We start from the raw sequence: 26,029 nt of genomic DNA, 5'->3' as shown, positions 1-26,029 counted from the left end.
GTACATCTAGAGTGTTCCTTGGAAGTGAGGATGATGTGAGACTTCTTCTCATGTATTTGGACATGTTATCAGGAGTAACTAGTCCCTGGAGAAGGACATCAAGCTGGGTAAGGTAGAGAAAACCAAAAAAACACCAAACCCGGTGCCATCAAGTCGATTCTGACTCATAGCAATCCTATAGGGCAGAGTAGAACTCCCCCATAGGGTTTCCAAGGAGTGGCTGGTGGATATGAACTAGTGATCTTCGGACTAGTAGCCGAGCAATTAACCACTGCCAGAGCATCAGCAAAAAGAGGAGAACTCTTGATGAGCTGGATCGACACAGTGGCTGCAACAATGGGCTCAAATGTAACAATGATTGTGAGGATGGCGCAGGACCTGGGATTGTCTTGTCCTTCTGTGCACAGGGTTACTATGAGTGGTAACCGCCTTGATGGCTCCAACAACAACAATCTGAACTCAGTCCCTGATTGGTGCAAATGTTAATGTGCTTGGCTGTTAAAGGAAAGGCTGGCAGTTCAGGCCTATCCAGGAACACTGAGAAGAAAGGCCTGGCAATTTACTTCCAAAAAATTGACCACTGAAAACCCTATGGAGCACAGTTTTATTCTCACACAGGCAGTCTCCATGGATTGGGGTCAGCTCTACAGCAGCTGGTCTCTTTTGTCTGAAAACAAAGGGTGCCTCTCTTGCTGATTATTGGATTAAGTGTAACAGTTCCACTTGGCCTTTTTTCCTGGGTCTTCAAAAGCCTTCACCCTTCCTTTATCTCCCAAACATGTCTCAGCAAGTCAGAATCCATAATATTGTATTATATTCAAGTATTTTATTTAGGGAGTCACGTAAATTGGCAATTGCTTCAATGGTTATAAATTCTTTTGGAAATACATATAAACAATTTTCTCTGTGATGTCCTGATATAAATATTCTCTATATCTGTATTTATATCTATATATCTGCATGTATAAAGGAGGCCCAGTGTAGCAGTGGTTAAACACTCCAGTGCTAACTGAAAGGTTGGTGGCTCAAATCCACCGGCTCGTCATGGGAGAAAAGACCTGGTGATCTGCTCCCATAAAGACTCCTGCCTAGAATACCCTATGGGTCAGCTCTGTCGTGACCTGTAGGGTCGCTATGAGTCAGAATCGACTCAAAGACATGCAACAGCAGCATTTATCTCTCTAGCTATAGAGAAGTATAGATACGGACGTCTAGATATATGCACAGATATATGCCTCTGAGATTATATATTTTTAAAGGATAAAAGTATTTAAGAGAAATTAGGAATGTAGACCTATAAATTCCTCAGTGACTTATGACCCCAACAAGTGAGTAATGTATTTTGTTGGTATTTATTTCTAGACATTTTTCTGATGCATAGGTTGGGATTTTTTCTTACATTCCTGTTCTTGTCAGTATAAAACGTGTATCTTCCTATTCCACTTAACTTTGTTTCATAAAACGTGTGTTTATCACCAAGGGTGTGATTGTGTCTGGTGTTACGCCGTGCACAGCAGACTTAGCTGAACACCTGGAGTCCCTGTTTAGCTTGCAGCTACATGAGACAGTCTAGTGAAAAGTTTTGTCCGTAAGCTCTTTCTCTACTTGCAACGTCCTTTTTAAGTCAGATTCCTGGAAGCCCATCGATGCGTAAGAATGCATGCTTCTGTATCATTTTTATTTACGTTTCCAACACCCGAGTGTGTGTGTGTGTGTGTGTGTGTGCGTGCACAGCCATATTTTGCTGGTGGCCTGAGCTGATCTCGTGTTCCGTGAGCATTTTTACCAATTTTTTGAAAACCGTATTCAGAACCATGTTTGTATTTTGAAGAACTGGACAAAATGGCAGTAAGTGTGACAGGAGCAAAACCTCCTCGCGCAGAGCTTGAAGACACTCCAGTGGTGTGGACGCTCTGTGTGTTGTCGTGCTGAAAACGATAGTGCTTCTCCAGAAACCCGCTTCTTCAGGAGATGACGCCGCCAGCGATTCAGTGACGTGCCAGCGGATGACTCTGGGCGCACTCGCATCCTCTCTGTGATGTAGCTCCCCGGTCACTGAACATGGAGAACCTGGGTTTCAATTTGCTGTGACAGTTGGTTTGTGACGTGGAATTTCCCAGGGAGGGCAGCAAAGGAATATGAGTCTATTAGTTATCAGTAGGGTTTGCAGATTCCGATAACAGTACACAGACTCTGTATTCAGTTAGTTGGTATTATCCATTTTCAAAAAATATTTGGTACTGGATGTTCTACCCTAAGGACAGAAGAATGTGGTTTATTTAAAAAGAAAAAAAAAGTGAAAAAGACGTCATTCCACGTTGGGGTGGAGGTTTTATGAAGTGTCTCTTCTTTTTACTTCCAGGCAGTGGCTCAAATCCGAAGACATCCAGAGAATCTCGCTATTTTTCTACAATAAAATACTGGAAAAAGAAGTAAGCTATTTCTTCTTCAAAATCAGTTGATGTCTCTGAAAATTTTTTTTAAATTCCTTCGTGAAATTGTGTTCATGTTTTTTGTTTTACGTGTGGCCCCTAAACACCTTTGACTGTATCCAGGCTTCTTTCTGGCTTTTCTCGTGGTTTTCGTTGCATATGTTGTTTTATCATATTCCTTACTTCCAAGTGTCTCCTGTGGCTAGCTGCTACTCTTTAACACTCCCGGCAGTTAATAGTGTCTGCAACACCTCCGGGACAGGGCAAAGGAAAAGGGCCAGGAAGGGATCTCTGCTTTCTCCATGTGAAATTTTCTTAGACAATGTTTAAAAATAAATAAGAAATTCTTCATGATCTACAGTGTCTTTACACAAATAAGTTTTTTTAACCTTTTTGACAAAAATATGAGATGTGTATTCAGCACCTTTTTGGAAAAGTTAGAAAACCCAAACTTCTAAGTTTTCTTGGACTTTAGTACTTCCACTTTATGACTCCTACAGTAAGAACTATCTCAGGCACAAATAAATAAGTAGACATACAGTTTTCCACGTCAAACTTAACAAGGATTTGCTAAAATGAATTACTGTAGAAAGGACAGCCATTCCTCTAGGTCAGCCTTATTTCGTTTGCCTTTTGTTTTGTGCTGATCAGAAAGGGAACAAGAGCTGGAGATAATTTCCACCCTCCAGCCACATAATTACGGGCTTGGTTTGAACAAAAGCTATTATATTAATAGCAGTGGTGGCAGCACTCTTATTAAAATTCTGTTGAGAAAATTCAGTTCATCGTTTTATGGATATTGAATGGAAATATCAAATATCACAATTCCTTCCAAAATTCATCAGTATTAGATTGTATGGTTACATTAAAGCCTTCTGTGTTAATGGTCTATAAGGTCAGTTGTCTCCTTCTGAGTAAAGGACTTTGACAGATATCAAAGAAACATGGATGTTTAATATGATTTATTTTCATTGCCCATCTTATCCTTGAATTAGTTTAACAAATACAAATGGCTAGTTATTGTTTAAATGTTAGGTTACTTCCTTCTAGTAGATGTCTGTTTTTCTTTATTAAGACCATAATGCCAGTTCCCACTCTATCTCTCTTCCAAGTCCTGGAGAAGTTAAGAAAGATAAGGGTTTGATCAGATGCATAGGATGTGATCACATTTCAGCCATTAGGCTGACATAGGTTCTTCATTGTCTTGTAAATTCCCTTGGCTACTAAGTCACAAAAGCCACCAAAAATATTCTAGTAAGCAGAAGGCAGTCATCATAAAAACCTGCAGCCCTTGCTTCACTTTCCGCATGCACACATTTGCAGAGGCCAACTGTGAGGCCAACGTTAGAGAGCACAGAGATTTAAGCTCACTTTCCGCCCACCTGACCCCACTGCTCCTCAGGCCGCAGACTGGTAAGAGGCACAGGGACATGGGGAGGAAAGAGCAAAGGAGCAACTGGAAAGCCACCACTCAGCACTCCTGAGCCTGAAACCCAAGAAATACAAATGCTTCTCCATAACTTGGGAAACATCTGGGCAAATATAGCTAATGCAACCTGCCGATATTTCCAGGAAACCCCTTGGCAGTGTCTAGAAGACTCTACTTCCTTTAATTTTATTGTAAAACCCTCTTTTTTGAGAGTCAGTTTTGTGCTAGGATTGGAAGTTAAGTTCTGGGGTCAGTCTGTCTGGGTGAAGATCCTGGTTTCTCTGTGTGCTGACTGTTGGCCATGAGCTAACTATCTCCGTGAGCATGGTACCCAGTGCTCTGGGCCAGACTTGCCTCACCCAAAAATAAGGGCAATCTAGTTCCTGCCTGTTGGGCGTTGTGAGGATTGATGAGTAGCATGGAGACCATCTATGGTCCTGGCATGTGATAAGGGTGCTAAGCCTTCGAGATCACTGTTACCACCCTCTGAGTGTGGCCCTGTCTGACTTCTTTCCTACATGAACTACACCAACCAGGCCCACTGCCAGGTGGTAGAACTGCCCACAGGTCCGTTTACTGTCCTGGATGGTGGGAAAAGCTGTGTGGCCCCCTGCTGACTCTGCTGGACAAGAGAACTGCCGGCCAGCCAGGCTCTGGAGAAGCAAAGGGAATGGTCATAAACCTAGAACAAAGTCCACCAGCCATCTCTGTCTGGAAACTTCACCACTACCTCTAAGTAGCTTTAAGACCGAAAAGTTAATAAATTTCCCTGAAGTTCTTCAATACTAATTATTATGTGAAAAGTCACGCCTTTTCTTCACAAAATTGTAGGCATCAGACTTAATTGTAGGGCACCTGAACGATCCATTGGTCCCTCAGTGCGCTCACTCACTTTTCCCACCAGGGGCCCTCTCTCCCCTCAATGGAATGATTCAGTGACATCAGTGGATTTCCGAAGAGTTTCACCCATACAAAGGGTGGCCTCTGGAATTCACTCTGCTACAGTTCAGTTAGGGGAGGCGCCCTCAAGGCCTGCTATGAACAGCCGTTGTCCTCAGCGCATTGCTGCCACGTCTGCAGTTGACCAGAGCACTGTGTCCTGGGGCAGTGAGGCAGCTAGGCAGCTGTGTGCAGCCCTCCCTGGAGGTCTTTCATCGGTGGCTTCTCTCTCCCCCTTAGTACCGAGCAACGGCCCTGCCAGCATTCAAGTACTACGTGACCTGCGCCTGCCTCATCTTCTTCTGCATCTTCCTCGTGCAGATCCTCGTGTTACCCAAGTAAGTGGCCGGGTTTTCTGGGGATTCTGCCACTGGCTTGGCAGGGTTCTTTCCCATTGGGGTCCAGTTACTTTTGAGGGACTCCAGTGGTGCTAATTTCCAAACTCAGGGGTTGTCTGTGGTGTCACAGCAGAGCTAGCTCATGTTCCAGGAAGAAGGGAAGAGGCTTACTTACAGTGATAACTGAATTTTCAAGGTGGACATGTTGATTTACATTTTAGGGATATTTCTTATTGTTGTTGCTGGGTGTCACTGAGTCAGTTGTGTATAACAGACTCATAGTGACCCCGTGTATAACAGAATGAAACACTGCCAAGTCCTTCACCATCCTCACAATCATCATGTTTGAGCCCATTGTTGCAGCCACTGTGTGAATCCGTCTCATTGAGGGTCTTCCTCTTTTTTTTGCTGACCCTCTGCTTTACCAAGTATGATGTCCTTCTCCAGGGACAAGTCCCTCCTGATAACATGTCCAAAGGATGAGACAAAGTCTTGCCATTCTTGCTTCCAAGGATATTTAAGAAATAAGAATAATAAATTTAACATTCCTACTTTGATCTCTGTATTATCTAATACGAAACCTATGAAATTTGGCCCAGTAAACTTGAATGAGAAAGAGCAAAGTCAGCAGAGATTGTTGCTAATAGACATATCTATTGTTTACTGTTGTTAGTTGCCATCAAGTCAGCTCTGATTCATGGCGACCCTGCATACAATAGAACAAAACGCTGCCCGGTCCCGCACCATCCTCGCAACATTGCTATGCCCGGGTCTGTTGTTGTAGCCACTGTGTCAGTCCATCTCATGGATGGTTTCTCTCTTTTTCGATGACCCTCCACTTTAGCAAACGTGATGTCCTTTTCCAGCACTTGGTCCTGCTCGATGCCATGTCCAAATAAGTGAGCCAAAGCTCACCATCCTTGCTTCTAAGGAACATTCTGGCTGTACTTTCTCCAAGATAGATTTTCCCCAAATATTAGCATTGAAGTACATGGGCCAAATCCTTAAGCGAAATTTCCTGATGTGAGCATACACATTTTCTATTCCAGACAAACAAAAAAATGAACCAATCCAGCTCCTTCTGGTGCCACATGGTAGAGAGACGACTGTCACCAAGGGGTAGGGCTAGCCACCCAACATAGAAGGGCATTTAAGAAGTTACATAAGGAAAGCAAGCATTGCCAAGAGAGATAGGCCCTTATTATTACTCCCAAGTAGGTAAATGTATTCATTTATCTACATCTTCCTGTTCTAAGAGTATTTTTATATTCCCTACCTCATAGTTGAGGCAGTGGTGGTTCAGTGGTAGAATTCTCGCCTCCCACGCAGGAGACCCGGCTTCAATTCAGGGCCAATGCTCTTCACGTGCAGCCACCACCATCTGTCAGCAGAGGCTCGTATGTTGCTGTGATGTAGAACAGGTTTCAGAGGAGCTTCCAGACTAAAACAGACTAGGAAGAAAAACCTGGCAACCTACTTCGGAAAATCAGACAATGAAAACCCTATGGAACTCAACAGTTTGATCTGCAACTCATCATGGGCATGGCTCAGGACCAGGCACATTTTGTTCTGTCGCGGATGGGATCTCCATGAGTTGGGGGCTGACTGGATGTCAGTTACCAACATCATAGTTACAGGGATCTGTCGCCCGTGAGAAGAAGCTGAGGGAGGAGAATATGACTAGGATACTAAGTGATGGGTCCCAACAAGACAAAAAGTCTTCCTGGGACCACCCAACAAGACAAAAAGTCTTCCTGGGACCACCCAACAAGACAAAAAGTCTTCCTGGGACCAAGGAAAACATCTCATGGAATTACAACCTTAAAAAGCACATCAGGCAGATGTGTCTGCCTTTATTTTGTTGTGTTGTATCTGTACGAGGACCCAGGGAAGCTTGTTCTCTTAGGCTTCAGCACCAACAAAAATAAAACAGCTGCTGTGACTCATGATGACCCCATGTGTGTCAGAGTAGAACTGTGCTCCACGGCATTTTCAGTGGCTGATTTTTTGGAAGTAGACCAGCAGGCCTTTGTTCCAAGGTACCTCTGGGAGCACTTGAACTTCCAATCTTTTGGTTAGCAGCCAAATAAGTATTATTTCTTTTTTGTTTGTTTTTTCCTTGAACAGAAAGTTGAGTTTTGAGCATGAACATGGTGAAACCTGGTCTGGTTGCATTTATCTCTTTGATTTGGCAGTTAGGGGGACCTGAGTAAGATGTCTGGCCTCCAGTAAGGAGAGAGAATTTTGAGAGCTGCGCTTTCTCTGCACCTCGTCTTTCATGTTATATTAGTCTTCTCCCTTCATTCTTGTTTCACTGTAATGTCATTATTTTTTCTAAAAATAATTACTGTGGTGAAGTATATCAAAGGTACAGAAAAGTACACAGTAATATAACAAACATGTATGCCTGAGTCCAGACTACAGATATCAGTGCCATATTGTGTTTAGATGTGCCTCTTTGCCCTTGGGACCATTACTGTTACCTAAAAACAGCTTCTATTTGAATTATTGCAAGCTGATATTTTGCTGCACGGTAATGTGGCTTCATTCCACTTTTATTTACCGATGTGCTCGGACCCATTTCTGTCATCTAATTTTGGGTTGCAATTACCTGACTATTCTTTGGTCCATTTTCCTGCCAAACTTTCTTGCCTAACTTCTAAAGGATTGATCAGCTTCTGTTGATTTTTTTACTGGTTAGGAACTTGCATGTCTATATAAAAAACCAAACCTGTTGCCATGAGTCGTTTTTGACTCATAGCGACCCTATAGGACACAGTAGAACTGCCCCATAGGGCTTCCAAGAAGCACCTGGTGGATTCAAACTGCCAACCCTTTGGTTAGTAGCTGTAGCTCTTAACCACTGCGCCACCAGAGTTTCCACCTATCTTTGTATTTATCTTTTAATGATGGCCATTGAATCTTTAATTCATATTCTTAATTTATTAAATTCCAAGGTTGATCGTACTCTCTCTTTTCCAGTGCCTTAGAAGTATTTATTTCTGATCAAATCTTTATATCTTCTATTTAATCATTTCCTAGAATTTTGGTTCCAGATGGTTTCAAACAGTTAATATTTACTTGGATTTACCCACATTTTTACCAATTTATTTGCTTACCATTGCTTTTTAAAAATTATTTCTTCTAGTTTATTTTTCTTTTTACTGATATATATGTGTGTGTATATATATATATATATAACTTGTTAATTCTTTTATTGAAGGTCTGTAACAATAACTGCCATTTTTTGCATTAAAGTATCTTTCTCTTCTTTATGCCACATTCAGTCTTGAATAATAGTTCAGCAGGGTATAAAATTCCAGGTGAATTCTTAGATTCCCTCAATATTCTGATGGTATTATTCCATTGTATTCCAGCCTCTGTTGTTGTTAATGAAATGTCTTCTGTCAGTAAGATGAAACTCCTTTTTAGGTACTCTATTTTTCCTTCATGTGTGTCTGCATATAGTCTTTGTTTTTGTTTTTTTCCCTCTGCTACATTTTCACTACATTGTTTCTAGGTGTGTTTGTTCTTACTTGACTCAGTGTGATTTTTCAAACTGAGAACTCATGTCTTTTCCTAGTTTGGGAGAATTGTCTGCCTTTATCTCCTTACAAAATGCTACTCTTCTATTTCTTATAGGCTTCCCTCCAATTAGCTGCACATTGTGCTTTTTTGTGTGTGTGCTCCCTCCAAGCCTTGTACTTTTTCCTCCAAGCTTCCACCTCTTTATTTATGCTGCATTCTGGTGATCTCAACTGCATTAAATTTCTAACTTTGAAGTTTTTGTTGTGTTTTTGTTTGTTTGTTTTTACTTCTTCAACATAAGGAGCCTATTCTTTACAAAACCTGCCATCGTTTCTTATACTTTCTTATTTTGTCTTATGAATTCTGGTCTTTCGTTTTCATTTCTTTGGACATTTAAGTGTATATTTGAAAATATGACTTGTTTTGTTCTGTTATTCATGGTTCATAAATGCGTACATTCTGCCCTTTAATCTGTCTGTTGACTTTCCTGTGATGGGTGTTTTCTTCTGTTACCTTTAACATGAATGTGAGTCCAGCAGCAGCAGGGCTTGTGGTTTGTGGGAATCTCATATGTTCTGTGATGTAAAAGGACCTCCATGGGATACTTTTCAGTTTATTTCTGATAGCTACTTATGGGGTCCACCAGTTCAAGCCACAATCTCTTGTTAAATCCTTAAATCAATGCACCTGCATGAAAAATGAAACATATTAATTTAGGTCAATTGCCTGGAATGGAACAAAATAGAGATCTTACTCTTCATAAACCAAAAAAAAGACTTGTTGCCATCAAGTCAACTCCGACTCATAGTGACCCTGTAGGACAGAATAGAACTGCCCTATACAGTTTCCAAGGCTATATTCGTTACAGAAACAGCAACAACAACATGTGTCTGTCACTTCGTCCTACTGTGGGGGCTTGCGTGTTGCTGTGGTGCAGGAAGCTATGCCACCAGTATTCAGATACAGGGTCACCCATGGCAGACAGGTTTCAGCTGAGCTTCCAGACTAAGACAGACTAGGAAAAAAGACCTGGCAGTCTACTTCTAAAAAGAGTTAGCCAGCGAAAACCTTATGAATAGCAGCAGAACTTTGTCTGATATACTGCTGGAAGATGAGCCCCCCAGGTTGGAATGCATTCAAAAGATGACTGGGGAAGAGCTGCCTCCTCAAAGTAGATTTGACCTTAATGACATGGATGAAGTAAAGCTTTCAGGACCTTCATTTGCTGATGTGCCATGACTCCAAATGAGAAGAAACAGCTGCAAAAAAAACAATAATCTGAACCTGGAATGTATGAATCTAGGAAAATTAGATGTAGTCAAACATGAAATGGAACATATAAACATCAGTATTCTGGACATTAATCAGCTGAAATGGACTGGTATTGGCCATTTTGAATCAGACACTCACATGACCTACTATGCCGGGAATGACAACTTGAAGATGAATGCTGTTGCATTCATCGTCACAAAGAACATTTCAAGCTCTATCCTGAAGTACAACGCTGTCAGTGATAGGATAATATACATACGCCTACAAGGAAGACCAGTTAATACGACTATGATTTAACTTACACACCAACCACTAAGGCCAAAGATGAAGAAACGGAAGATTTTTACCAACTTGTGCAGTCTGAAATTGATCACACGTGCAATCAAAATGCATTGATAATTGCCAGTGATTGGAATGCAGAAGTTGGAAACAAAGAAAGATTGGTAGTTCAAAAATATGGTCTTGGTGATAGAAACAATGCTGGAGATCACATGATTGAATTTTACAAGACCAATGACTTCTCCATTGCTAATACATTTTTCCACCCATATGAACAGCAGCTATAGACATGGACCTCACCAGAAGGAATACACAAGAATCAAATCAACTACATCTGTGGAAAGAGATGATGGAAAAGCTCAATATCATCAGTCAGAACAAGGCCATGGGCCAACTGCAGAACAGACCATGAACTGCTCATATGCAAGTTCAAGACGACACTGAATAAAATTAAAACGAGTCCACGAGAGCCAAATTATGACTGTGTATATCCCACCTGAATTTAGAGACCATCTCAAGAACAGATTTGACACATTGCACACTAATGACTGAAGACCAGACGAGTTGTGGAATGACATCCAGGACATCATCCATGAAGAAAGCAAGAGGTCACTGAAAAGACAGGAAAGAAAGAAAAGACCAAGATGGATGTCAGAGGAGACTCTGAAACTTGCTCTCGGACATCGAGCAGCTAAAGCAAAAGGAAGAATTGATGCAGCCAAAGAACTGAACAGAAGATTTCAAAGGGCTTCTCGAGAAGACAAAGTAAAGTATTATAATGACAAGTGCCCCCCACGTGTCCATCAGTTTGTCATACTGTGGCGGCTTCCATGTTGCTGTGATGCTGGAAGCTATGCCACAAGTATTCAGATACCAGCAGGGTCCCCCATGGAGGACAGGTTTCAGCTGAGCTTCCAGACTAAGACAGACTAGGAAAAAGGACCCCGCAGTCTACTTCTGAAAAGCATTAGCCAGTGAAAACCTTATGAATACCAGTGGAACATTCTCTGATATAGCGCTGGAAGATGAGCCCCCCAGATTGGAAGGCACTCAAAAGATGACTGGGGAAGAGCTGCCTCCTTGAAGTAGAGTCAACCTTAATGACGTGGATGGAGTAAAGCTTTCAGGACCTTCATTTGCTGATGTGCCATGACTCAAAATGAGAAGAAACAGCTGCAGACATCCATTAATATTCGGAACCTGGAATGTACAAAGTATGAATCTAGGAAAATTGGGAATCGTCAGAAATGAAGTGGAATGCATAAACATCGATATCCTAGGCATTATTGAGCTGAAATGGACTGGTACTGGCCATTTTGAATCAGATAATCACATAGTTTACTATGCTAGGAATGACAAGTTGCAGAGGAATGGTGTTGCATTCATCGTCAAAAAGAATGTTTCAAGATCTATCCTGAAGTACAGTGCTGTCAGTGATAGGATAATATCCATACGCCTACAAGGAAGACCAGTTAATACGACTATTATTCAAATTTACACACCAACTACTAGGGCCAAAGATGAAGAAATAGAAGATTTTCATCAGCTGCGGTCTGAAATTGATCAAACATGCAATCAAGATGCATTGATAATTAATGGTGATTGGAATGCGAAAGTTGGAAATAAAGAAGAAGGATCGGTAGTTGGAAAATATGGCCTTGGTGATAGAAACAATGCCGGAGATCGAATGATAGAATTTTGCAAGACCAACGACTTCTTCATTGCAGATACCTTCTTTCACCAACATAAACAGCGACTATACACATGGACCTCACCAGATGGAACACAGAAATCGAATTGACTACATCTGTGGAAAGAGATGATGAAAAGCTCAATATCATCAGTCAGAACAAGGCCAAGGGCTGACTGTGGAACAGACCATCAATTGCCCATATGCAAGTTCAAGCTGAAACTGAAGAAAATCAGAGCAAGTCCACGAGAGCCAAACTACGACCTTGAGTATATCCCACCTGAGTTTAGAGACCATCTGAAGAATAGATTTGAAGCATTGAACACTAGTGACCGAAGACCAGACGAGTTGTGGAATGACATCAAGGTCATCATCCATGAAAAAAGCAAGAGGTCATTGAAAAACAGGAGAGAAAGAAAAGACCAAGATGGATGTCAAAGGAGACTCTGAAACTTGCTCTCGGACATCGAGCAGCTAAAGCAAAAGGAAGAATTGATGAAGTAAAAGAACTGAACAGAAGATTTCAAAGGGCAGCTCGAAAAGACTAAGTAAAGAAATATAATGACATGTGCAAAGAACTAGAGATGGAAAACCAAAAGGGAAGAACACGCTGGGCATTTCTCGAGCTGAAAGAACTGAAGAAAAAATTCAAGCCTCGAGTTGCAATAGCGAAGGACTCAATGGGAAAAATATGAAACGACACCGGAAGCATAAAGAGAAGATGGAAGGAATACAGAGTGATTACGTCAAAAAGAATTAGTCGATCTTCAACCATTTCAAGAGGTGGCATATGATCAGGAACCGATGGTACTGAAGGAAGAAGTCCAAGCTTTTCTGACGGCATTGGCAAAAAGCAAGGCTCCAGGAATTGATGGAATATCAATAGAGATGTTTCAACAAACAGATGCAGCACTGAAGGTGCTCACTTGTCTATGCCAAAAACTATAGAAGACAGCTTCCTGGCCAACTGACTGGAAGAGGTCCACATATATGCTTATTCCGAAGAAAGGTGATCCAACCAAATGTGGAAATCATAGCACAATATCATTAATATCACACGCAAGCAAAATTTTGCTGAAAATCATTCAAAAACGGCAGCAGCAGTATATCAACAGGGAACTGCCAGAAATTCAAGCCTGTTTCCGAAGAGGATGTGGAACCAGGGATATCATTGCTGATGTCAGATGGATCCTGACTGAAAGGAGAGAATACCAGAAGGATGTTTACCTGTGTTTTATTGACTACGCAAAGGCATTCAACTGTGTGGATCATAGCAAATTATGGATAACATTGCGAAGACTGGGAATTCCAGAACACTTAATTGTGCTCATGAGGAACCTTTACATAGATCAAGAGGCAGTTGTTCGGACAGAACAAGAGGATACTGCATGTTTTAAAGTCAGGAAGTTGTGCATCAGGGTTGTATTCTTTCACCATACCTATTCAATCTGTATGCTGAGAAAATAATACGAGAAGCTGGACTATATGAAGTAGAACGGGGTATTAGGATTGGAGGAAGACCCATTAACAATCTGCATTACGCAGATGACACAACCTTGCTTGCTGAAAGTGAAGAGGACTTGAAGCATTTATTAATGAAGATCAAAGACCATAGCCTTCAGTAAATATTGCACCTCAACATAAAGAAAACAAAAATCCTCACAACTGGACCAATGAGCAACATCATGATAAACGGAGAAAAGACTGAAGTTGTCAAGGATTTCATTTTACTTGGATCCACAATCAACAGCCTTGGAAGCAGCAGTCAAGAAATCAAAAGACGCATTGCATTGGGTAAGTCTGCTGCAAAGGACTTCTTCAAAGTGTTGAAGAGTAAAGATGTCACCTTGAAGACTAAGGTGCGCCCGACCCAAGCCATGGTATTTTCAATCACATCATATGCATGTGAAAGCTGGACAATAAGACTGACGAAGAATTGACACCTTTGAATTGTGCTTTTGGGGAAGAATATTGAATATACCATGGGCTGCCATAAGAACGAACAAATCTGTCTTGGAAGAAGTGTGGCCAGAATGCTCCTTAGAGGCAAGGATGGCGAGACTGCGTCTTACATACTTTGGACATATTGTCAGGAGGGATCAGTCCCGGGAGAAGGACATCATGCTTGGCAGAGTACAGGTTCAGTGGAAAAGTGGAAGACCCTCAACGAGGTGGATTGACATAGTGGCTGCAACAATGAGCTCAAGCTTAACAACGATTGTAAGGATGGTGCAGGACCAGGCAGTGTTTCGTTCTGTTGTGCATAGAGTCGCTATGAGTTGGAACCGACTCGATGGCACCTAACAACAGCAACGACAAGTGCAAAGACGTGGAGATAGAAAACCAAAAGGGACAAACACACTCAGTATTTCTCAAGCTGAAAGAACTGAAGAAAAAATTCAAGCCTCAAATTGCAATAGTGAAGGATTCTATGGGAAAAAAATTAAGCAATGGAGGAAACATCAATAGAAGATGGAAGGAATACATAGAGTCACTGTATCAAAAGGAATTGGTCAACGTTCAACCATTTCAAGGGGTAGCATATGATCAGGAGCTGATGGTACTGAAGGAAGAAGTCCAAGCTGCACTGAAGGCATTGGCGAAAAACAGGGCTCCAGGAAATGACGAAATATCAATTGAGATGTTTCAACAAATGGATGTACTGCTGGAAGTGCTCATTCGTCTATGCCAAGAAATTTAGAAGACAGCTACCTAGCCAACCAACTGGAAGAGACACATATTTATGCCTATTCCCAAGAAAGGTGATCCAAGCGAATGTGGAAATTATCGAACAATATCATTAATACCACATGCAAGTAAAATTTTGCTGAAAATCTTTGAAAAGTGGCTGCAGCAGTATATTGGCAGGGAACTGACAGAACTTCAGGCTGGATTCGGAAGAGGACATGGAAGCAGAGATATCATTTCTGATGTCAGATGGATCCTGGCTGAAAGCAGAGAATACCAGAAAGGTGTTTACCTGTGTTTTTTGACTATGCGAAGACATTTGACTGTGTGAATCACTACAAATTACGGATAACATTGGGAAGAATGGGAATTTCAGAACACTTAATTGTGCTTATGAGAAACCTGTACATAGACTAAGAGGCAGTTGTTCGGACAGAGCAAGGGGGTACTGTTGTGGTTTAAAGTCAGGAAAGATGTACATCAGGGTTGCATCCTTTCACCATACCTATTCAATCTATATGCTGGGCAAATAATCAGAGAAACTGGACTATATGAAGAAGAATGTGGCATCAGAATTGGTGGAAGACTCATTAACAACCTGCATTATACAGGTGACACAACCTTGCTTGCTGAAAGCCTTCAGTGTAGATTTCACCTCAATATAAAGAAAACAGAAATCATTACAACTAGGCCAATAAGCAACATCATGATAAATTGAGAAAAGATTCAGGTTGTCAAGGATGTCATTTTACTTGGATCTATAATCAGCACCCATGGAAGCAGCAGTTAAGAAATCAAAAGATGCATTGTGTGGGGCAAATCTGTTGCAAAAGACCTCTTTAAAGTGTTGGAAAGCAAAGATGTCACTTTGAAGCCTAAGGTGTGCCTGACCCAAGCCATGGTGTTTTCAGTCACATCATATGCATGTGAAAGCCGGAAAATGAATAAGGAAGACCAAAGACGAATTGATGCCTTTGAATTGTGGTGTTGGTGAAGAATATTGAATATACTGTGGACTGCCAAAAGAATGAACAAATCTGTCTTGGGAGAAGTACAACCAGAATGCTCCTTAGAAGCAAGGATGGCGAGACTGTGTCTTACATACTTGGGGCATGTTGTCAGGAGAGATCAGTCCCTAAAGAAGCCATCATATTTAGTAAAGTACAGGGTCACCAAAAGAGAAGAAGACCCTCAACGAGATGGATTGACACAGTGGCTGCAGCAGTGGTCTCAAGGATGACGATTGTGAGCATGGCGCGGGACTGGGCAGCATTTTTTTCTGTTGTACAGAGGGTCAGTAGGTGTCAGAACCAACTCAACAGCACCAAACAACAACATAACAACAATCTCTACAGAAGCAGACTACCACACCTTTCTTCCCTGGAGTGGCTGGTGGGTTTAAACAGCCAACCTTTCGGTTAGCAGTGGAGTGCTTAACCACTGTGCCACTGTAACCGAACGCCACTCAGGTTCTTGTCTTATTAGCTGATTGAAATAAGATGGACACTGATTCCAAGGGAAACAGAAAGTGGCAAGTTTATTGTCTGTGCATACAAGGAGCGCGTGGGGTCTATTGATCTTAAGGCCATGTGCTCGCTGACTAGGGGGGCCGGGGAGCTTTTTGTTTCCAGTGGCATCAGGGGGTTGGGTTTGGTACCCGGAATTTTCTGCCTTTAGCCCTCCCATGCCTCCCATGGGGGTGGAGGGGGGGTCAGTTGAAGAATGTGATTTCAATCTGTGCATGCTTCAAGGTGTAACTAGGGCTACGCAGTGGATGGAGCCACTACCTGCTGTGACTTCCTGCTCAAAACAAGCTTGTGGTTAGCAAGACAGAGAGAGGGGAGGGGGTGTTGATTGGGGTTTCAATATGGCTGAGCAGCCTGTTTCACCATCCTGGGCTTTTTTTCCACTCATGGTCCTAGACAGGCAGCTTCCCTGAAAATTGTCAGCCCGGTGTACAGAGTTTCTGTTCCCTTTTTTCAGGTGTGACAGCACTTCATGGCTTGTCTTTACTCAAGAGCTCTGCCCCAGTTCCAACTAAGAAAATGCTCGAGAAAACCCTACCTTGTGTAGATGTTACAACTCGAGCTCTATGGAATGTATCAGCTCCTGACCGCTTCCACCCCGGGCCATTTAGTTTAAGGACGCTTAGCATTCTGCCTTCGCACACCCTCTTTATATCTGGTAGCTCCTCTGTCCCCCTTATGAAAAAATTTTGTCATATGTATGATGCATTTTGGAAACCCTGGTGTCATAGTGGTTAAGTGCTATGGCTGGTAACCAAAATGTCGGCAATTTGAATCCACCAGGTGCTCCTTGGAAATTCTATGAAGCAGTTCTACTCTGGCCTATAGGGTCTCTATGAGGCCGATCGACTTGACGGCAACAGATGTGATACATTTTAATTGGGAGAATGGTGCTTCTCACTTCTGATGAATCCCTCACATATCGATTGACATCCTCATACTTGTATTGTAGGTTTTCTTATTTTGTTTGTAAAATGTCTTTTTTTTTTTTAAAGAGAAAAATTATTAAATGGGTGCGTGAATGAATGAATGATGGGATAACCAATAATGAAGAATATACAACCTTGGAAGGACTAGTAATAGGAAGTACTTTCCTGAAAGAATGCCTTACATCTTTCCTGTTGTTCCGTAATCAAATTTGACTCTGGTTTCAGAATTTGAAGCCATATAATTAAATTATTTATTGGATCCTCTTTTTGGAGTTTTTCTCACTTCTGTCTGTCATGTAACTGTAGTACGTATAACTTTATCAGAATCTGAGCTACACTCAAAATCCAATAAAGATTAAACATTTATTGGTTTCGCATTTTTAGTAGTTTCATTCATCTTGTCTACCAAACTAAATGGATTATCCTAAGCCATGCAAGTTTAAGTTGAAGCTGGAGAAAACTAAACAAGTCCATGAGAGCCAAAGTATAAAACTGAGTGTATGCCCCCTGAATTTAGAGACCATCTCAAGAATAGATTTGAAGCATTGAACACTAATGACCAAAGACCAGACAAGTTGGGGGATGACATCAAGGGTATCGTACACAAAGAAAGCAAAAGGTCATTAAAAAGAAAGGAAAGAAAGAAAACACCAAAATGAATGTCAGAAGAGACTCTGAAACTTGCTCTCGAAGGTAGAGCTGCTAAAGCGAATGAAAGAAATGATGAAGTCTAAGAGCTGAATGCAAGATTTCAAAGGGCGGCTCGAGTAGACCAAGTAAAGGATTATAATGACATATGCAAAGACCTGGAGTTAGAAAACCAAAAGGGAAGAACATGCTCAGCGTTCTCCAAGTGAAAGAACTGAAGGAAAAATTTGAGCCTCAAGTCTCAGTATTAAAGGATTCTACGGGGAAGATACTAAGAGATGCAGGAGGCATCAAAAGAAGATGGAAAGAATACACAGAATCACTATACCAAAAAGATTTGGTCGATGTTCAGTCATTTCATGAGGAAGCATAGAATTAAGAACTGATGGTACTGAAGAAATCCAAGCTGCATTGAAAGTATTGGCAAAAAACAAGGCTCCAGAAATTGGCGGAATACCAATTGAGATGTTTTAACAAATAGATGCATCTCTGGAGGTGCTCATTTATCTGTGCCAAGAAATTTGGAAGACAGTTTCCTGGCCAACTGACTGAAAGAGATCCATATTTGTACCCATTCCAAAAAAAGTTGATCCAGCAGAATGCAGAAATCATCAAACAATATCATTAATATCATACACAAGTAAAATTTTGCTGAAAATCATTCAAAAGCAGTTGCAGCAGTATATCAACAGGAAACTGCCAGAAATTCAAGCTTGATTCAGAAGAGGATGTGAAACAAGGGATATCATTGCTGAGATCAGATCTATCCTGGCTGAAAGCAGACAATACCAGAAATATGTTTACCTGTATTTTATTGACTGTGCAATGGCATTCAACTGTGTGGATCATAACAAATTATGGATAACATTGCAAAGAATGGGAACTCTGGAGTACTTAAGTGTGCTCGTGAGGAATCTGTACTTAGACCAAGAGGCAGTCATTGAAACAGAACATGGGGATACTACGTGATTTAAAGTCAGGAAAGGTGTGTGTCAGGGTTTTGTCCTTTCACCATACTTATTCAAACTGTATGGCATGCAGATAATCTGAGAAACTGGACTATGTGAAGAAGAATGTGGCATCGGTATTGGTTGTTGTTGCTGTTGTTGTATGCTGTGGAGGTGTTGGAGGAAGACTCATTAACAACCTGTGATATGCAGATAACACAACCTTGCTTGCTGAAAGCAAAGAGGATTTGAAGCACTTAGTGATGAAGATCAAAGACCACAGCCTTCAGTATGGATTACACCTCAACATAAAGAAAACAAAAACCCTCACAACTGCACCAATAAACAGCATCATGATAAAGGGAGAAAAGACTGAAGTTCTGAAAGATTTCATTTTACTTAGATCCACAATCAATGCCTATGGAAGCAGAAGTCAAGAAATCAAATGATATATCGTATTGGGCAAATCTGGTGTAGAAGACCTTTTTTAAAGTGTTGAGAAGCAAAGATGACAATTTGAGGACTAAGGTGCACCTGACCCAACCCATATTTTCAGTCACCTCATATGCATATGAAAGGTGGACAATGAAATAAGGAAGACCAAAGAATAAATGATGCCTTTGAATTTCGGTATTGGCAAAGAATATTGAATATGCCGTGGACTGCCAGAAGAACAAACAAGTTTGTCATAGAAGAAGTATAGCCAGAGTGTTCCTTGGAAGCAAGGATGGTGAGACCTCATCTCATAAACTTTGGACATGCCATTAAGAGAGATCAGTCCCTGAAGAAGGACATCATGCTTGTTTAGGTAGAGGGTCAGCGAAAAAGAGGAAGACCTTGATGAGACGGATTGACACAGTGACTGCAACAGTGGACTCAAAAGTAGCAACAATTGGCACAGGACCAGACAGTGTTTCTTCCGTTGTGCATAGGATCTCTATGAGTTGGATCCAACTGAATGGTACCTAACAATAGTAGCAGTAAGCCATTCATGCATAATTCTTAAAACAATGATGCTTTAAAAAGTAAATAAAGTATTGTTAACTGTAGTGAAGAGTAAGACAGTACATAATACTGGGAAAGCCAGCACAGCTTGACCAAGACAAGGTCATGGAAGCTCCATAGACACATCCAAACTCCCTGAGGGACCGAATTACTGGGATGAAGGCCCATTGAACCATGGTCTCAGGGAACATGTAGCTCAATTGGCATAACATAGTTTTTTATAAAGAAAACATTCTACATCCTACTCTGGTGAGCAGCATCTGCGGTCTTAAAAGCTTTCGAGAGGCAATCTAAGGTACTCCACTGGTCTCATCTAGAGCAAGACAGAATGAAGAAAACCAAAGACACAAGGGAAAGATTAGTCCAAAGGACTAATGGACCACAACTACCACAGCCTTCACCAAACTGAGTCCAGCACAACTAGATGGTGCTTGGCTCCCACCACCAACTGCTCTGACAGGGTCACAATAGACAGTCCTGGACAGAAATGGAGAAAAATGTAAAACAAAATTCTAACTCACAAGGAAAAAAAAGAAACGAAACAGACTTACTGGTCTGACAGAAACTGGAGAAACCCCAAGAGCTCCCTTTTAACCCAGTACCGAAGTCACTCCTTAGGTTCACCCTTCAGCCAAAGATTAGACAAGCCCATAAAACAAAATGAGACCAAATGAGCACACACCCCAGGGACGAGGACGAGAAGGCAGGAGGGAACAAGAAACCTAGTAATGGGGAACCCACGGTGGAGAAGTGGGGAGTTTTAACATGTCGTGGAGTTGGCAACCAGTGTCACAAAACAATATGTGTATTAATGTGTTTAATGAGAAACTAATTTGCCCTGTAAACCCTCATCTAAAATACAATAAGTAAAGTATTGCTAAATATCAGGTGTTTTATTGATCATGTTGAATTAAGAATAACACTTTTAAAAAATTAGTAGCCAAATTAGAATCTTAAATATCTTAGAACTGTTTTTTTACTTAGATTCTTTTTGACTTAAATACTCATTTCAAAAGAGATACTTTTACTTTGATTTTTGTCTTGAAAAGGGAAAAAGTAGGACAAAGTTTAATGGCATTTTATTTGTGAGTTTCTGACATATTGACTGAATTGATTTTGTGCTACTGAGTGTCATAGCAACAGGCAAGCCCCCACTGACAGACAAGTGGTGGCTGCATATGAGGTCCGTTGGCTGGGAGTCAAACCCGGGGCTCCTGCTTCCCAAAAACCGACTGCTGTCGAGTCGATTCCGACTCATAGCGACCCTTTAGGACAAAGTAGAACTGCCCCATAGAGTTTCCAAGCAGTGCCTGGTGGATTTGAACTGCCAACCTTTTGAATAGCAGCCGTAGCACTTAACCACTATGCCAACAGGACTGCAGGCTCCTGCTTACTAGGCAAGAATTCTACCACTGTCCCCAGTCTTGGTTTTCTAAACACAAACGAGGGAGTTGGCTTTGGTGGACAAACAGATTTATGGTCCAAACAGTCAATACCAGGAAAGTAAATTATTTTCTGTGTATCTGATTCAGTAGAAGAGAGTATTAAGGTAAAAAAAAAAAAAAAGAAAACAAGGAAGAAATTTAAGTCTTTGGTCCTTATTGTCGTTCTGAAGTAGAAAGGGAAGGAAGGAAGAAAGGAAGGAAGAGAGGGAGGGAGGGAGGGGAGGAAAAAGGAAGAAAGGAAAAGAGAAAGAGAGACCAACAAAAAGAAGTTTGATTATCACTGCCCAAGATAAATGAACTACATAGCTTTTACAGAGATGAACAACATACTAGTTTGGGTTAGGTTCATTTCAGAATGAGGAAATACCTCGTACTTATGTCTTAAACATAAGTTAGGAGTTTCTTTCTCACCCACGTAAATGAAAACCCCAAGTAAGCTGCCGGAGGTTAGTATAACACTTTGGTCCTCAGAGTCCTTGGACACACGAGCTCCTCTGCTCAGCACTATGCTGCCCCTAAGGCTTTGTTTGTCATTGTCATTCTCTAAGATGGCAGCATCCTTATCCTGAGCAGCAGGATAGATGAACAGGCTAGGACACAGAGGGTGGAAAGGGCTCGTGCCTGCCATCTCATGACACTTCAGTGTACATACCAAGACCAAGATCTTAGTCCCATGGCCAAACCTAGCCGCAAGGGAGTCTGATACATTTAGTATTTAGTCTGAGTTGCCCGTTGCCTGGCTAAAAGTTGTTATTATGGAAAAATTAGTATTGGTGTATGTTTTGCTATGTATATTAACAACAACAAAATTGTTTGTGTATGTATATATAAAAGAAAACCAGTACTGTCACTGGAAATGAGAACCAATTTTGTTGTTAGCTAGATGGCATGAGTATAGTGAGATTTGAGAGGTAATAACAACAAAAAGGAGCTGAGTGTGTTTTTACTTGATGCAACAGACCAGTTTACCTTTACCTTGTATCCACAGGCATATTCTGAGCATTTATAATAGAAATAGAAATTCACCCTAGACACTCATGCACGCATTCAATGAGGCATTTGTGGAATCATCCAACAGCTATCCATTGGGCACCATAACATGCCAAGCGTAGTTAGAGATGATGGAACACAGCAGCAACCTGAAAAATTCTATTCTCTCATGTAACTTACATTCTATTAGTGAAGACACATGTAGTGACACATGACTGTGTAGTAATTCAGTAGTGCTAAATAACTCTCTTTATGAATCGACTCGACGGCACTGGGTTGCTGGGTTAAATACTATCTATGTGCTGAATGTTTCCAATTATATCCACCCCGAGTCCCTCCCATGAATCCCAGGCTCATCACTCCTCCCCCCACAGCACCCCATCACCTGGACATCTGATATGCACATACGTCTTTAGTGCCCAGAACTAAACACCTTGATTCCATAGGTTCCTTCCAAAACTGTTTCTTCCCTAGGTTTTCCCCTCTCTGTAAATGCTACTCCATTTTTCCAGTTGCTCAGGCCCAAAATCAAAGAAGTTGACTTTCTCTTACTCTTCACATGCAATCCAGCAGCGAAACCTGTCTACATCAGTCTTTACAAAGCAGCCCCGGATTTGAGCACTTTTGGCCACCTCCAGTGCCACCCTGTGCAAAACACCATGGTCCCTCACCTGGCCTCTCAGTTTCCACCCTTCCTCCCACTCCTGTAGCAGCAAGAACAATACTTTCAAAAGAGCTATATCATGCCCTGGGCTCAGATCCTTCTGGGCTTCACATCCCACTCAGAATGGATCCAGAGTTCTTACAGTGATTAACAAGGCCAGCATGGTCATCCCCTCTCCAACAGCGCCTCTGATCCCAGCTTCCACCTCTCTCACCTTGGCTCACTCTACCCCAGCCACCCTTCCTCCTTACTGTTCCTTGAATACACTTGTAGCTCTCATCATCTAGAAGGTTCTTTGGCCAGATATCCACATATTTCCTATTTTAGCTCATTCAGGACTCTGTTTCAGTGTCACCAATGAGCAGTGGTGGTCACTATCATCTGAAATGCCACTTTCCATCACTCTCTAGTCTCTTCTGCTTTATTTTATGATCTGGCTCATTGAAAGTGTTGTTCTTGCTGCTACAGGAGTGGGGAGAAAGGGTGGAAACTGGGAGGCAAGGTGAGACACCATGGTGTTTTGCACAGGGCAGCAATGGACGTGGTCACAAGTGCTCAAATCCTGGGCTGTGTTGTGAGGAGTGATACAGACAGGCCTCGCTGTTGAATTGGATGTGAGGAGTAAGAGAAAGTTAACTTCTATGATTTTGGGCCTGAGCAACTGGAAAAATGGAGTTGCATTTACACAGAGGGGGAAACCTGGAGTTGAAACAGATTTTGGAAGGAACCTATAGAATCCAGGGTTTAGTCCTGAGCATTAAAGACGTGTGTGCATATCAGATGTCCAGATGGTGGAGTGTTGTGGGGAGGGGAGGGGAGTGGAGTGACGAGCCTGGGGTTCATGGGAGAGACTGGAGGTAGAGATGTAATTGGGAACATTCAGCACATAGGTAGTATTTAAATCCATGGATGGAAAGAGCTCAACTGAAGTGTAAGTGTAGAATAGAAGACTGGGCCTTCTGGGGGATAGAGTGTGTCTGAAAATTTAAGTCTTCAGTCTCTATTGTCACTATAAAGTGGAAGCTTTCTTACTGGGCCAAATATCATTCTTTTCTCCTTTCCACATCACAGAACCTTCAGTGTCCAGAATGTCTCAGAGCTGCTAAGTCCTATCATCAGAGAAAGGCTACCGTAGTAGTGATGGATATTTAAAAGCCTCTTTCGTTTTCACTTTGTGATTCCTTTTGGACCAAATTCCCTTCCACTTTGAAATTTTGTTGTTTTAAAAAGAAAAAAAAAGAAGAGTTTTTGTCATTTCATGTTGGCTTATAAATCTCGTCGTCCGTATAACAGATGTGAGCATGGCGTCAATAAGAAAATCTTGAATCATCCGTTGCAGGAAGGTGAGGGCAGAGAGAAAGAGAAGGAATGCAACTCATCACAATAAATTAAATTTCAGAGAAAGATATAATTATTTTCTCATGTTGTAGTTGTTAGATGCCTTTGAGTCAGCTCCAATTCATGGTGGCCTTCTGTATAACAACTACATGTTGCCTGGACCTGCGTCATAATAGAAAGGGTTTATTACTAATATAATTTTTAGACTTTTTGAGGGGATGTGTATTTCTGCTGGGCTTTTCCTGTCAACAAATGTACCCCCTCATCGTTGTCAGGACTGCCTTTAAGCAATGAACTGGGAAAGAAGAGAGAGAGGAAGGAGAAATGGCCTCTTCCATATAGCTAACAATATTCTTGATTAAAGTGCCGACATCCAAAATGATCACTAGAGAGGGTAATTGTCCCTGCCTCATGTCAAGTTTGCTTTTTAGTGTGTGTATAAATCAATTATGCTTCTGTCATAAAAAGAAAACAGCTTTGCAACCAGAATGTTAATTAAAATTGATTAATTTACACAAACATCTTGGTATGCTCAATGGGCCTGAACATGCTTTCATTAGAACAAGTAGGATAAATGGTTCTAATTAAGAGCTTTTGACCAACCATCACTATGCCTCCTGATATTTCTTGTTCGAGGATTCATGGGATGAGAGGTACCTCCATCCAAACATGAGTGTCAGCATGTCATGGACACAAGCGCACACTCAGTCTGAGCGAGTCAACAGGAGTGTAAGCAGCCTTTGAGTCTTGAACTTGGGTTGTAGCACACTTTTCTGTACACAAGATCTTACAAGCGACAAATATGTTGTTATTGTTGTTAGGTGCTGCGTGTCGGTTCCAACTCATGATGACCCTGTGTACAACAGAAGGAAACACTGCCCATTCCTGTGCCATCCTCACAATTGTTGCCATGTTTGAGCCCATCGTTGTAGCCACTGTGTCAGTCCATCTTGTTGAGACTCTTCTTTTTTCTGACCCTCTGCTTTATCAAGCGTGATGTCCTTCTTCAGGGACTGATAACTCCTGATAACATGTTCAAAGTACATGAGACAAAGCCTTGCCCTTCTTGCTTCTAAGGAGTATTCTGGCTGTACTTCTTCCAAGACAGATTTGTTCGTTCTTCTGGCGGTCCATGGTCTAGTCAGTGCCAGCACCATAATTCAAAGGCATCAATTCTTCTTTGGTCTTCCTTGTTCACCGTCCAGCTTTTGCGTGCATATGAGGTGATTGAAAACCAAACCAAACTGACAGATAAGTGGTGAACACAACAAATAAAGATGTTGTTAATTCTCCCTTTCCAGTCTTGATACCTGTTATTTTCCTTCCTTATCTAATTGTCCTGTCCAGGACAATGCTGAATTGAAGTGACAAGAGCAGATATGCTTGTCTTTTTCATAATCTTAGAGGAGAGGCTTCCAGGCTTTGGCCATTAAGTATGATGTTAGCTGTGGGTTTTCATAGGTGCCTTTTATCAGGTTGAGGAAGTTCCCATTTGTTCCTAGTTTGCCGAGTGTTATTATCTTGAAGGAGTATTGGATTTTGTCAAATGCTTTTTCTGCATCCATTGATGACTTTTTTTTTTTTTTAATTCTGTTAATGTGGTGGATTACATTAATTGATTTTCAGAAGTTAAACCAACCTTCATTCTTGGATGGCTCAGTCATCTGGTGCTGCCGTAACAGAAATACCACAAGTGAATGGCTGTAAAGAGCATAAATGTATTTTCTCACAGTACAGGAGGCTGGACATTCAAATCAGGGTCTCTGCCGTATCAATTCTTTCCTTTTTTCCAGCCCCAGGCATTCCTTGAGTTGTAGACAATCTTCCCATGCATTTGTTTTCCCCTATGCTGGTACCTGTCTATTCTGGCCTTTTTATACCTCAGAAATGATTAGGTTTAACATCTACCCTATATGGTATGACTGCATTAACATACCAAAGA

At 41.5% G+C, this 26,029-nt stretch overlaps 1 protein-coding gene across 1 annotated transcript in view; it reads left to right on the top strand.

The window, feature by feature from the left end:
- ADCY2 (adenylate cyclase 2) overlaps positions 1-26,029 on the top strand; it is a 515,387-nt gene that overhangs the window by 389,944 nt on the left and 99,414 nt on the right. The window contains exons 13-14 of the mRNA XM_010588063.2: positions 2,363-2,432; positions 5,041-5,138. Of these exons, the coding sequence (XP_010586365.2) occupies positions 2,363-2,432; positions 5,041-5,138 (168 nt within the window). The remainder of the gene's footprint in view (positions 1-2,362; positions 2,433-5,040; positions 5,139-26,029) is intronic.

This window comes from Loxodonta africana, chromosome 2 (genome assembly GCF_030014295.1).
Source record: "Loxodonta africana isolate mLoxAfr1 chromosome 2, mLoxAfr1.hap2, whole genome shotgun sequence".
NCBI classification, from domain to species: domain Eukaryota; kingdom Metazoa; phylum Chordata; class Mammalia; order Proboscidea; family Elephantidae; genus Loxodonta; species Loxodonta africana.
The sequence above is the reverse complement of the archived record's forward strand: the minus strand, read 5'-3'. Positions and strand labels throughout refer to the sequence as shown.